This window comes from Notolabrus celidotus, chromosome 4, assembly GCF_009762535.1.
Source record: "Notolabrus celidotus isolate fNotCel1 chromosome 4, fNotCel1.pri, whole genome shotgun sequence".
Classification (NCBI taxonomy): domain Eukaryota; kingdom Metazoa; phylum Chordata; class Actinopteri; order Labriformes; family Labridae; genus Notolabrus; species Notolabrus celidotus.
Window position 1 is genome coordinate 723,907 of NC_048275.1, and position 15,202 is coordinate 739,108.

General features: G+C 43.5%; 1 protein-coding gene across 2 annotated transcripts in view; it reads right to left on the reverse strand.

Moving 5' to 3' along the window:
- Nucleotides 1-15,202, reverse strand: part of mcu (mitochondrial calcium uniporter) — a 121,519-nt gene that overhangs the window by 60,611 nt on the left and 45,706 nt on the right. Inside the window, exon 2 of one of the 2 annotated variants that reach the window (XM_034682523.1) lies at nt 2,622-2,735. In XM_034682523.1, coding sequence (XP_034538414.1) covers nt 2,622-2,735 — 114 coding nt within the window. The remainder of the gene's footprint in view (nt 1-2,621; nt 2,736-15,202) is intronic. The other variant, XM_034682524.1, reaches the window with a different exon arrangement.

Genomic DNA, 15,202 nt, shown 5'->3' on the forward strand with positions numbered 1-15,202 from the left:
CACAGAGAACCAGGTGAGAGCACACAGCTTCAGGTCAATACAGAGAACCAGGTGAGAGCACACAGCTTCAGGTCAACAGAGAGAACCAGGTGAGAGCACACAGCTTCAGGTTAACACAGAGAGAACCAGGTGAGAGCACACAGCTTCAGGTTAACACACAGAACCAGGTGAGAGCACACGGCTTCAGGTCAACACAGAGAGAACCAGGTGAGAGCACACAGCTTCAGGTTAACACACAGAACCAGGTGAGAGCACACAGCTTCAGGTCAATACAGAGAACCAGGTGAGAGCACACAGCTTCAGGTTAACACACAGAACCAGGTGAGAGCACACGGCTTCAGGTCAACACAGAGAGAACCAGGTGAGAGCAGACAGCTTCAGGTCAACACAGAGAGAACCAGGTGAGAGCACACAGCTTCAGGTCAACACAGACAACCAGGTGAGAGCAGACAGCTTCAGGTCAACACAGAGAACCAGGTGAGAGCAGACAGCTTCAGGTCAACACACAGAACCAGGTGAGAGCAGACAGGTGAGAGGCTGCTTTGAACAGTCCAGCTCTGTTGAATACATTTGAATAGATCCTCTGATTAAGGTTTTATCAAAAGGCTGTCGCTCTGTAACCTCATCCACCTTCAAAGCCTCTCCTCTAAAAGGCCTCACATGTGAATAATCACTATTTAACAGGAGATAATGGAAACAACAACAACAGAGCATTCATAGTCAAAATAACACTCAGATAAATGTTGGAGGATTAGTGAGACCACAGGAGATTCAGGATATATCCAAATAAACATCCAGACTGAGGCTGCTGAGTTCTAATATTTTACAATGAGTGTCTGGTTTTTATGCTTTTATATGTTGTTAATCATTTAAAAGATGATGAGGGGAAAAAGCCTGTCCTGGACTCAAAGAAAGACCGGTCTGAGGTGTGAGTAACTGAGTTAGTGTTCAAGCTTCAAAGAGGAGCCCGCCTCTAAACTCTCTCACTGCGATGCTTTTATTCAGTCCTTTGTGCTTCATTACACCAGAGTTACTCTGCTCTGCTTTCAAAACAAAAAGGCTTTTATTGGAGAGGATAGTAAAAAGTTCTTTGTTATGGAAACCCCCAAAGAGTCATAAACTCTCACACTCCTGTAAAGTTGTCTTTCATGTCTTTCTTTCTGTTGTCTGAGAAAGAAGTGAGGGTGGGGAGACCGCCTGCAACATGTAGACCAGGAGGAGGAAAGAGAGGGAGAGGCCGATCATGGTAACCTTGGAGAGCGGCCAAATTCCACCAGATCTGTGTCCGGTTTCTATTCTAGTCAATGTGTTAACTTCCACTGGATCCTCTCTGTTGCGTTCCGGCTGCGTCTCAGATCCAGCAAACCGTCATGATGAGCGGAGCCAGGCCTGTGGTCAACAGGTCAGAGGTTTTCAGAGGACCAGAAAGACAACATGGATGAGGAGAGGAGGAGGAGGAGGAGGAGAATCCTTGAAAACCTCGGTCACATGACTCCAGCTGTCCGGCGGTCCTGCTCCGGACCGCAGCGGATCAGAGATGGACCGGACAACGGATCTGGTGGAAGTCCCGTGTAAGAAATGAAGCTGAAGCTGGACACTGAGGGTGCATCCTCACCTGTAAAATCTTCTCCTGCTGCAGACATGTCTGTACGTCTCTAATCAACTACAGATCCAAGAGATGCCATGAGAGCGCCCTCTGCTGTTCAAAAAGGGTATTACCATTCATTTTCATCTCCCCAATTTGAATGGTCCCTCATCTGTACCCATCTTTAAGAATGTGTGATGAAGAGAGACTGAACAATAAGTGTTAGCTCAAACCTGAACCTTTCCTTTTCTTTTAAAGGTGCAGTGCATAAAAACAGGACTATATCTAGCAATCAGATTCTAGATTCAACCATGCTAACCCCTCTTGTGGGTGAAGTAACACTGGCCTTTAAGGCAGGGCTCTACACTAACTTCTCCACTGGTAGCACTGCTGCTAACTTGACTAAAACTAACAGGCATCTTCTAAGACTAAATCTAAGACAGCCTCCAAAATGAACCCTGGTCTGTACGCCTCTGTTGAGCTAAGGATGTAAGAGATGTCATGAGGTAAAAGGCAGGAGCGCCCTCTACTGTTCAAGAAGGGTATCACAGTTCATTTTTCATTGCACTGATTTGAATTGAAGTTTGAATTGAAATGATTAAAAACAGACAGAGTGTCTCAGAGTTCCTCTTGTTTTCTAAATCCAGACTCTGTTTGGAGATGAACCTGAAATTCTTCCAGTTGTTGGCAGCGTCTTCAGGCAGAATGACGCAGGTAATACACACACTGACTGCCAATATCCCGTTGGCTAATATTGATCTAAAACAAGTTGAAATCTTGGCCTCGTAATGGCATCAATATCCTGACTGACCTTTCTAAAGGACTTTAAAAATCTGCAGTATGGTGATGAAGGAGGAGGAAAAGTGCTGGCACTGCTGATGCTCACTGCTGTCAATACATCAGCCAGGAGAAGCCTCGCATTCACGTGCACTCCACATCAATGAGCCAGCAGCGTTCACACCATTGGATTCCTTTATCTCTCTCACACACACACACACACATACACACACATAAACACAGGCATGCAGATACTAACCTGTGGAGACAGGGCAGTGGGAGGCTGGCTGAAGAGCGTGGAGTGGGCGGCTGACCGTAGGACATGTGCTCTCCTCACAGTCTGACGGGAGAAAGAAGCAGACAGAACCTCCTGCTGAGGAAAAGACACAAACAGACGGAGACGTCGAGTTAGGGAGCGTCATCTTTGGCCCGGAGTGGAAACACAGTGTTTGGGAATAATCAGAGCACAAATGGGAGACAGAAAAATCCTCATGCTATTGTCACAACAGCCTCCATCAGGACCTTCAGTGCAGCCGCTGCTATGAGCTACAAAGAGGCTTAAAATAATGAGGCGTGAAAGTGGTAGTTTCTCTTTCCATTCCTGCTACAGGCCAGGACCGTTTCCTTTTCTTAAGCTGCCATTCAAAGAGAGCGTGTTGGCAAGAGAAGGGCGAGGAGGATTTACTTCTACAGTTTCAAACACGCAGAGTCAGAGTTCAGTTCTTCACATGAGAGAGGAACAGACGAGGAAGAGGGCCAGACATTTAGAAAGTGTTAAAGACACAAAAAGAATCTGTGAGAGGAGTTTAAGAAGATTACAAATCAATAAAAACAAACACCAGACTAACTTAGACATGCTGCAGACTTCTTCTTCTTCTTCCTCACATGCAGCACAGAGAGGGAAACAATCAGATCTCCTGTCACTTTATGTTCCAGCTCCATCACTGAGATCCTCCAATGCTTTATTCATTTTTGATGCCATGTGTTCAAGACTATTTAGTTCTTGTTTCCATTATTTGTAGTTTCATGCTACTCATCCTTTATTTGCTCAGATACTTTGTTTATTTTTCATTTTCATTCTTGATTTTTATAATTAGCTGCTGTTGCATCTTTGTTTTATGGATAATGTGATTTTAAATGATTGTTTTTCTTGTTTTTGTTTTGTTGTGTGGACCCCAGGAAGACTAGCAACCACACTGTGGAAGCTGAGGGGATCCTAATAAATAAAGAAATAAAGAATGCTTCCTTTTTTAAATGTTCTCACAGTGTTTCTCACACAGAGAGAGAGCTTTCGGTTTTTACACCCCTCAGCTGTGGATCTCTCTGCCTCTGGACATCAGGACGGCGATCTCTCTGAGTGTTTTTAAAGTAAAATTAAGACTTTTTAAATCTGGCTTTTAATTTGGAGTCATTTATTTTATCCCTGGACTGCATCATTGCTTTAACATTTATTTATCTTATTTATTTATTTTCTGTATTCATCTGATCTTGTCAACACTACCTTATTTTTAACTTTTCTTTCCACTCGTCCTTATTTTATTAATTTTCCTGTGTTGATTTTATTTTATTTTATCTTTCAGTATTTTATTTATAATCCTTCCTTTTATAATTCTACCTCTTGCTGTAGTTTCCTGTCTCTCTGTTATTCTGTGAAGCACTTTGGGCTGCATGTTTATATGCATGAGAGGTGATATATAAATAAAGTTCTGTATTGGTTTAAACTGAGGCTCTGTTGATATCACTACCACATGTTTACGTTCCTGCAGAACCCTAACCCTCATGTGGAGAATAATGGAGAGGCAACACAGACGAGAGGAGAGGGTTATAAAGCACTGAGAGTCCATGCATGGTGTGAACAGGCCGGACAATATCGTGTTGCATTCACACGTCGACTGATCCAGAGGAGGGGCTGACATGTTCGAGGTGTTTGAACGTCCATGTCTGAGGTTTCTGAAATCATGGGACGATGCTCGGGTGATCTCAGGAGTACAGAGCATGAAGATAGAATAACATGTAGTTATAGTTACAGTCCAGCAGAGAGAGAGGATGGACAAGTGGAAGATCAATCAATCAATCAATCAATCAATCAATCAATCAATCAATCAATCAATCAATCAATCAATCAATCAATCAATCAATCAATCAATCAATCAATCAATCAATCAATCAATCAATCAATCAATCAATCAATCAATCAATCAATCAATCAATCAATCAATCAGTAGCTCAGTCCATAGGGACTTGGCTTGGGAACCGAAGGGTCACCAGTTCGAGTCCCAGTATGGACGAAGTTTGGCAAGTGGACTGGTGGCTGGAGAGGTGCTGGTTCACTTGCCTGGGCACTGCCGAGGTGCCCTTGAGCAAGGCACTGAACCCCCAACTGCTCTGGGTGCCCTGGTTGACGGCAGCATCCTCACTCTGACATCTCTCCCTAAGCATGTTCACTGCATGTGTGTGCATTTGTATGTATATACCAGAAAAACTGTATGTGTAGCATGTCCAAAAATAGCATGAGTGAAGAAATTGAATTTCCCCCCTGGGGATCAATAAAGTACCTTTCTTTCTTCTTTCTAAATGCACTTTCAGATTAGTGCTCAACATCAGCTCCTTTCACACGTGAACTTCTGACCTCTTTAAGATGATTTGAGGTTCTGATATTTTCAGGAACTTGCAGTTCACACATGCAGCTCACAGCAGGAAATATCTGTGTCAGACACAACTCCAGATACTCAGTGTGCTGTAGGTGAGGGGAGGCAGCCAGGAAGTATTACAGAAGCAGAGAGAGAGAGAAGTCCTCCCTGATGGTGACTGTTTCTGTGTTTGGATCATACAGCGTGTGTACGGACATTTCTGCATCACAACACAGCAGCTGAGAACAAAACACTGAAGACTGAGGCGAGCAGTTAACTTCATCACCACGCCAACGCCCACTCAGGGGACGGGGGTTTCTGTACCCTGATGCTTTCACACATCAGCATGCTCTCACTTCTTACAGACATCTCACTAAGAGGCTGTCTGCAGAACATCTGGACAAAGTTAAGGTGAAGGTGTTTCAGTTCACACGTGCAGAAAAAGACTCACTGAGAAAGTCAGGGAGTACCAGGAGTGCAGGTGCACGGTGTGAACAGTGTGCTTAGCTGAGTTAATTTTAGGGAGAGCCACAACGGACCACCACAGTCCACCCTGTGTACTCTCTCTCTCATGCATAACTCTGCAGGCAGGCGGAGTCGTGCGTGAGAGCGTGGAGCTGTCACGACAAACTTCCTGTGTTCGCTGGGGAGAGAGTGTGAGTCGGCCTCTGCTGCTGCTTCTGCGGCTGTCAGTCAGAGATGAAAGAGCTGACCGGCCTGCAGCTGCTCCAAACCTGGACCAGGATTAGCAGCCGGTTATTTATTCACTATCTCTGATTTAAGGTTGCTTACAAGTCCTCATGCTGCAGGAGGAAGCACAGAGTCTGTTCACTTTGATGTTTCTGGATCAGGATGTGAGCGTTTGTGAGCTTGTTTGGGTAAAGAGAGATATTTTTCAGTGTGTGTGTGTGTGTGTGTGTGTGTGTGTGTGTCTGTGTGAGTGTGGGTGTGTGTAGGCAGGTGTATGACAGAGGGTCACGGTAGACCAGGATGACTAAAATACTTTCACCTTCAGGTTCAGGCACACTCTCAGATGTTCCCTGCCTGCAGGCTCTGAGGAAAGATAAGATGGAGATGAAGTAGAACCCTGCGTTCTAAACACTGAGAGCACCTTGACTGAACAACTTGTGCAACCCATTAACTACTCATATTAGACCCGTGAACGCAGCCTCTAGGGGGGTTTGTGATCACTCACTCTTTAACAGTACGCTCAGTACTCTAACACTCCAGCAGCCCGCTCGCTGCTTTTAGAGAGAACAGGCAGAAAGGTCAGCGTGACGATTAGGTTTTAAAAAGCATCCATACTCAGTCCAACGTTTAAAAGCTGTCAGGAGGAGAAACAGTTCAAGAGGATTCTCTCTGACGGAGGGAAGGAGAGTTTGAAATGTCAGAGACAAGAAAACATGCAAATGTTTCACTTCCTGTCCCTGCATGAAGAACAGGTGGACTTTTAGTGACTTTAAAATAATTAGTTTGACTCAACCTTGTTTTCTTGAACTTGCATTACCATGCACCCTGTTCACTTTCAGATTTCACCTTTCACCAACACAACCAGGAACTTCTGAAGAAGAAGAAGAAGAAGAAGAAGAAGAAGAAGAAGAAGAAGAAGAAGAAGAAGAAGAAGAAGAAGAAGAAGAAGAAGAAGAAGAAGAAGAAGAAGAAGAAGAAGAAGAAGAAGAAGAAGAAGAAGAAGAAGAAGAAGAAGAAGAAGAAGAAGAAGAAGAAGAAGAAGAAGAAGAAGAGAAGAAGAAGAAGAAGAAGAAGAAGAAGAAGAAGAAGAAGAAGAAGAAGAAGAAGAAGAAGAAGAAGAAGAAGAAGAAGAAGAAGAAGAAGAAGAAGAAGAAGAAGAAGAAGAAGAAGAAGAAGAAGAAGAAGAAGAAGAAGAAGAAGAAGAAGAAGAAGAAGAAGAAGAAGAAGAAGAAGAAGAAGAAGAAGAAGAAGAAGAAGAAGAAGAAGAAGACTGTGATACAATCATGTTGTCTGTAACAGGAAGTGGTTTGAGAATAAGTGTAGCGTGTGTGAAAGCTTGACGAGTCTTCTGCTCTAAACATAGACGGTCTGTCAGCTTCTTTAAATAGAGACGTCTTTAAATGACCGGTGAAGTTTAACATGTTCAGTCATGAAACCTCGTCAAACACCAGATCTACATGAACACTCCTTTAGAGCTTACTCAGACCTCCATGAGAGGATCAAAACGTCTGAGTGAAGACAGAGAGCACACTGACACATATCAGCTGGATTTAACCCCCTCTCTTCTGACTCTGTTATATATATATCATGTTGCTGCTTAATAAGGGATCATGTGTAGCAGCATCTCTTGGCTGTGACTTCATGGAGTCTCACTTGTTGCCTGGTGACAGCACAGCAGATTGCTGGCTGAACGTTGGGTCATGTTTTGCAGACAGACTCCAGAGATCTGTCTTCTTGTAGTAAAAGAGAGAGAGTCAAACAGTCCTATAGAGGTTTTTATCTCTTCATACAAAGTGATCCATTCTGATATTTGCTTCATGAAGACTTTATTTCCCATCAGGCCTTTCTCTGAACTTTCTTCTTTAAAGACTTCCTCCTCAGGCCGGAGTCTTTCCCAGCGTTCATTTACAGACTGATATTAGACTCCAAGGCCGGGGCGGGTATCAACACCAGGTACTGGTGCTGTAATGAAAGGGTAATCCCTCAGTGGAGAAACCCATCCCACCAAGACCTCATCTCAATATTCAAGCTCTACTGAGAAGTTACATAACCTCACACATGGCCCCCCCGACGGCCCCCAACACCCAGCCTGAGGAGAGATGGAGATATGTGTGCTGCAAGAGGCGAGCAAAGAGGGCCGCTCCCTTCACGGGTCCAGTTAGGCCCATGACACCTCAGGAGGATTTAAAGGTTAGCTCCTCCCAACCCAGAACACCTCTCATCGTACCCACCAACAAAAACAAAGAAGAGAGGAGGAAACAGAGAGAAAACAAGTATGTAGAGAGATCTTAGAAGGAGGTCAGAGCCAGGGAAAGAAGCCTGGGGTAGGACACAAGCTCATAGGGTGTACGCTCTACCTCCCCCATTTACATGAGGGATGAGAGGAGAGAGAGAAGGGACAGCAAAGAGTCTGTAGCAAGGTGCTGGACAGAGGAAAGGACATCCAGACCCGGCCGTGTTAGGCTGCACACTCTACCTCCACCTACTCCCCCCTTTTAATGAGGGAAGAGAGGAGAGAGAATATGAAAGAGAGAAAGAGAAAGCAGAGGCATGGTGAGAATCATGTTAGAGCTCGCGCCCTGAGGTCCTCATCTAATAGAAGACTAATCCAGACTCATGAATTCATAAAATCTGGATGTTTTCAGGCTGAAGGAGGAGACCCACACAGACCAGGAGACCCACACAGACCAGGAGACCCACACAGACCAGGAGACCCACACAGACCAGGAGACCCACACAGACCAGGAGACCCACACAGACCGAGGGGAGAGATCAATACAGAGACTAAAAGGCAGCGTGTGTCTGACAGGCTCCAGCTGTGACAGAGCTAACCAGTCCGCCCCATGCTCCCAGTGAACGTGAGCCATCACACCAGTTAATCAATACTAATCAGTGAAACCGCTTTTAATAAGAAGCCATCGTTCTCCAGAGCTCTCATCTCTGGAGTGTCCTCTCTGCTATCAGACGTCCGGTCTGTGAATGGATGTCAGCGTGAGACCGTCTCCCTCCACTAGTTATTACACACACAATTAGCTCCCCTGAAACCTCCACAGCCTCTGTAGATTACATTCGACAGACGAGGACGGAGCCTGGATCATGCAACAGAGATGACGGACAGAAGATATGATCAGGATGAAGAACCCTCTGGTGGATGAGTTCAGCTGCTCCGCTCAGATAAAGATGATCTGCACAAGACAAAGTGTAATTCCACTCCTCAGCACGCAGACCTGCAGAGAGGTCCAGGACCCCTCAGGGGGTCAGACATCAGCTCCTCTGGTCAGGTGCTGTGATGATAACCCACATTCAGGACATTTGTTCCTCCGTTTCTACAACTGAATGAATCCATGAGGCGGTTTCTGAGGACACTTTATGTAACACGTTACACAGAGTTCATTAAAGTGTTTGACAATGACCTTTAAACACAAACCGGAGCTTTCAAAGGCTTTCAGACTCCTCAACAGTCACATGGACCTCGGTACAAAGATAGCATGTTGCAGCAGGATTATTGCCACCTCCTTATCTTTGACAAGTCAGGCGTAGAACTCAAGGGAGCAGCTCGCATTCAAGACTCCGGGAAGCATAAAAAGTGTCCGTGAACTGGCAGCAGAGTCCTCTCAGGTCTGCTGCTGAGGAGGAGGAGGAGGAGGAGGAGGAGGAGGAGGAGGAGGAGGAGGAGGAACAGTGTTTTTACTAAAGCTATCTCTGCCAGGCAACCAACAACGCCTCATTTCTACTCTGACGGTGAATCAAGCTGCAGTGACACAGAATCTGTGAGAGTCAATGAGCTCCGGTTCAAATATCAGAGTACAGGTTTCACACTGAGAGGACATATGCATGTGAGACGTGCAGAGAGATGGTCTACATGTGATCTGTAAAGACCAGGCTTGGGAGTGTGATGCTGTTCCTGAAAAATCTGAGCCTGATTTTGCAGAAATATAAAACATTTAGAAAACTGAATTTGTAGATCTTTATGGAGAGATTTTTCTTAAATGAAGGGATGAATGTGTGACTGATTTTCCACATGAGGGGATCCACTCTCCACAGATTTACATAACACAGCACAGTGTTTTAAAAGATGAAGTCCTTCCTGTGTGAGTCTGGATATCTGAGCTGACTCTGCTCTCCTCCAACACTTCAGGCTCACAACAACAACCAAAGAAAAGTATGTCACAGAATAAAAGGTTACAAAACTCCAAAGATACACACATAACAAAAAGCTGTGAGATCAAAAAGAACTCTTTGCAGGAAAATAATCATTTCCCAAAGGCGTCAGAGCGTTTGAAAAGGAGAAGATTTGTTGGTCTGAAAATAGAAAGAAGAATGAAGTTAGAGCGACCTCTCGGCCCCAGCAGGCCTGCAGCTCGGGGAGGGGAGCACGTCTATTTCTGTTGATTAGATTGCCTCAGAGGACAGCAGCTGCTCTCTCTAGATACCAACGACTACCACTGAGCGGGATCATACGGCATGCACACGCTCCAAACACGGCCGCGCTTATTCTCCTGATAGATGAAGGCACCAGCTGGTGGAGTCCCACCTGACGACACCTTCTCTCTGTTTGTGGGTAAAACACGACACGGGCAGGAACTCTAACTCTTCAAAGAACTCTGAGCCAACGATGAATAATATCAGATAAGAAGGATGACTTAAAGCAAGAGGGAGGAATTTCAAGTTTTAAACACAGGGGGGGGAAAATCTAAAGGTGCATTTGGACCAAGAGTCCCGGGGTCTTTTAGCCCCCAGAACTACTTCACCCTGAACTAAAAGGTTCCTGGTCCCCCATTGTTGTCTGTGTTTGGACCGCGGGCTGAAGTCCCGGGTAGATTGTGTAAATCAGGCCAGTGACGTATGGAGGAAAAAAAGTAAATGCTTCTTTCTTTCATTCTTTCTTTCTTTTATTCCTTTTTCCTTTCATTCTCTCTTTCATTCCTTCTTTCCTTCTTTCTTTGATTCCTTCCTTCTTTCCTTCTCTCTTTCTTTCATTCATGTTTCCTTTCTTTCCTTCCTTCCTTTCTTTCTTTCCCATTCATCACAGATGACACCATAGAAGCAGACGGACAGGCAGGTATCATTATGAGCAACACAACAGTTAGCCTGTTAGCATGAAGAGACTCAGCTGGTCTGTTTTAGATGGTGCTATATTTCATCACAGATGGATTCACTGAATCAACACGTGAGAGGAGATAAGCGCGAGTAGCAAAGACGTTTCAACACGGCTTTAAAATCCTTTTGAACTCAAAAAGCCGTGATCGCAGAGATCGGCCGGTGTTTTGGTTTAAACAGCGATCCTGTTAACTGGAGACTCTCAGCCGGATGCATCCCCCATAAACGTTGACAAAAAATTTTGAAAAAAAAAAATTGACATAAATAATTTTACTTAAAAGAAATTGACAAAAAAAAAAATTTGAAAAAAAAAATTTTGAAAAATTTTTTTTTGAAAAAAAAGGTTTGACAAAAAAAATGTGAAAATTTTTTTTTGAAAAAAAAGTTGATCCAAAGCCTGTCGAAAAAATTTATTTTCCTCAAATTTGAAATTTTGCTCCAAGAGCAGAAAAACCTGCGCCTGCGGTTATAAACATGGAAAAAGCAAAGAATGAATCAACACAACAGTTAGCCTGTTAGCATGAAGAGACTCAGCTGGTCTGTTTTAGATGGTGCTATATTTCATCACAGATGGATTCACTGAATCAACACGTGAGAGGAGATAAGCGCGAGTAGCAAAGACGTTTCAACACGGCTTTAAAATCCTTTTGAACTCAAAAAGCCGTGATCGCAGAGATCGGACGGTGTTTTGGTTTAAACAGCGACCCTGTTAACTGGAGACTCTCAGCCGGATGCATCCCCCATAAACGTTGACAAAAAATTGACAAAAAAAAAAAATTGACAAAAATAATTTTACTAAAAAGAAATTTACAAAAAGAAAATTTTGAAAAAAAAAATTTTGAAAAAATTTTTTGGGAAAAAAAAAGGTTTGACAAAAAAAAGTGAAAAAAATTTTTTGACAAAAAAGTTGATCCAGAGCCTGTCGAAAAAAAAATTATTTTCCTCAAATTTGAAATTTTTCTTCCAAAAGCAGAAAAACCTGCGCCTGCGGTTATAAACATGGAAAAAGCAAAGAATGAATCAACACAACAGTTAGCCTGTTAGCATGAAGAGACTCAGCTGGTCTGTTTTAGATGGTGCTATATTTCATCACAGATGGATTCACTGAATCAACACGTGAGAGGAGATAAGCGCGAGTAGCAAAGACGTTTCAACACGGCTTTAAAATCCTTTTGAACTCAAAAAGGCGTGATCGCAGAGATCGGACGGTGTTTTGGTTTAAACAGCGACCCTGTTAACTGGAGACTCCAAAGATTGACAAAAAAAAAATTGACGAAAAAAATGGACACATTTTTTTTTTACAAAATAAAATTTAAAAAAAAATATTTCACACAAAAAAAAAATGTGACCAAAAATTGTTTTAAACAAAGTTTTGAAAAAAAGACATTTGAAAAAAAAATTTCGAAAAAAAAATTTGAATTTTTGTTTTTTGAAAAAAAAAATGTTTGAAAAAAAAAAATGTTTGAAAAATTTTTTTTTTTGCAAGACAAAAAAGTTGACCCGGAGCCTGTCGTAAAAAGTTAATTTTCCTCATATTTAATATTGTGCTCCAAAAGCAGAAAAACATGAAAAAAAGTGAAAATTTTGTGCCTGCGGTTAAAAACATGTAAAAAGCAAAGAATGAATCAACACAACAGTTAGCCTGTTAGCATGAAGAGACTCAGCTGGCGCTGTTTTAGATGGTGCTATATTTAATCTACCAATCAGCCCCGCCCCCTGAAAGCCCCGTGACCTTTGAAAAGTACTACCCCCCTAGCAGGGGCTTTTCAGGGGGGAGATTATCTACCCCTGAACTAAATCGACTAAATCGACACTGAATCGAAATGCCCCTAAAGATCCTGGACCTGGGACCAGGACCGTCAAATAGACGTTGAGCACAAGTCTAGAAACTTCAAGTGTTCCAAAGCAGAGCTCGTAAGTCAATGACGTCATTTTAAAGGGCAAGTTCTGTTTTTTTCCAGGAACACCAAATATGAATTTTACAGCTAGAAAGCAAAAACTGTGATTTGTGTTTTAACTCCATGATAAAACAACGAGGAGCTGAACTTACTGCAGGTATAAAAGGATTACTCTAACAAACCATGGAGGTAATTTTGTGGTTTTCTGTTTGACTCCTGATAAAAAGTGACGGCCTGAAACTAAACGATGAGACCGGAGGAGAGAACATTACAGACGCTGCTGGGAGAAATATTTGTGTTTTAGATAAGTGATGCTCTTTCAAACATCAACTGTGAGGCTTTTATTACACTTTAGAGAACTCTGCATGTGTGATAGGTTCCCCCCACGTCACAGTCTCAGGACTCAGACTGAATCCTACTCCTTGTCACAGGGAGAAAATGAGCGACCACTGTCTGCTGGTATTGATTGACTGATTGACTCGTGGCTGTGTGTGTTATGAGCTCCCTGCAGCTCTGCACTGATCACACACACACCAAACCCTGAGGTGTGTTTGCAGCTGGATTCTCCTCCCTCTCAAATCAACTCTTTATCCATCAGGCTTCACATGCTGTCTGTCAGGCGACTGTACCCGACACCTGAGCGCCGTCTGATCTGCAGAATCATGTCCAGGAGTGTTTACACGAGCTCCTACAGCAGGGCCAGACTGCAGCACTCTGCCAGCTCTGCACAATCCCCATGTTTGAACCGAGGCGATCCGGAGCAGCTTTAATTACTGGAAGCGGCTCATCAGCAAGCAGCCAGAACACTCAGATGTCCCCTTATGCAAGATATCTCACAGCTCGGATGGGCTAATGGTTAATCTTAGATGTCGCAGATGCTAAGTTAAGTGGGCCTCCGTGTAAGACCGCGCCGTCAAACAGGCCTGTGGGTGTGCTGTGTGAAGCCGCCATCACACTGTGTGCTTTCAGCGGCGTCTAGCTCACAGCTGATTAGCCTCAGCAATTTAATTTTGAGAATAATTCCCTACATGGGAACAGTGTGTGATGTTTGTATGTGAGTCCTCGACAGCTCGGCTAATCAAGTCTCTGCAGGGTGACGTTCCAACAAATACAACACGCACCAGTTCTGATCAAGGGGAGAGAAGAGAGAGAGAGAGAGAGAGAGAGAGAGAGAGAGAGAGAGAGAGAGAGAGAGAGAGAGAGAGAGAGAGAGAGAGAGAGAGAGAGAATACAAGCTGCTGATTTATAAATGGACGAACCATCCAAGAGTTTAAAATAATATCTGAAATAATCAAATGAACACCACAAAAGTTCTTCATAGACGTCCCCATATATCTGATTTCTTCTGATGTCTAGATTCAAGTATTCTGAGGAGTATCTCTTTCATACCTGTGTGATTAAAATGACATGTTGAGTTGTAACAGCTGTACCAGCCTTTCATGGATGTGATATGATTGGCAGCTCAGCTTGCAGCGTCTCCTGATGTCCTCTGACTGATGAAGAGTCAGAAAACCTCAGAGTTCTATCATGACACTGCTTTATTTTCTGTTCTCAACATTATCTGACTTTGCAGAAAAGTGATGTCTTACATTTTGCCTTTTTAGACCGTACCATCTGAACTAAAGTGCACTGTTGGTCTTTGGCTCTCTGTTTTAAAGGCTACTGTTAAGGATTGAAAAACAAATTACATTACATTTGTTGTCATCTAAAAAGTGTCCTGCATGCTATACTCGATGCAGCCAATTTACAAGTATAAAAGAAGAGAGATGTATGTTGTTGTGCTCTGGTATTATACCCAGACGATGGTGCTTTGTTGTGCAAAGCATGCTGGGATACAAAGCGATGCTGACCAGTCTTGCAGTGCCACTAAGGTCATGAACATGCATTTAAAGAAACAGTGCATGGTGAACTAGTAAGTAAATGAACCTGTGGAGTCCTGGTCTGATCGGTAAGACTCCTGGATTAAGGCAAAACAAGTCCAGCAGATGAGCGCTGTTTTGAAGCCAATCGGCGGCGGCCATATTGGAAATGCTGAACTGAACCGTACAGTGTGCTGATAGAGAGATTAGCTACGAAGAGCTGAAGTGTTTTCTGAACCAGGCTGTAAACATGTTTATTTAAAGATCGTCTCTTTGAATGGGTGTGTATGTGGTTTCCTGTGTTTCTGCAGCCAGCCTCTAGTGGACGCTTCATGAACTGCAGTTTCTGCATGGGCTTTGGTGCAAGTCTTGGATTGGTCATTGGTCCTCACAAATATAAATGCTACCATAGGCTGAACTGGACTATCATAGTGTTAGCTAGCAGGAATACAAACTCCACATGGTGACAACAGAAGGTACAAGGAGGAGCTACACAGCTACACTCAAACTGCACATTGTGGCAAAGGAAGACACCCCAGAGAGTAGTCTGCATCCTGCACAGTGGTGCAACTTATATTCTGGATTGAATGCAAATTAATTGGGGGAGATATATGGTGCTGGATTAGGAAAGGACTGGCATCCTTGCAAATACCCTATACCACA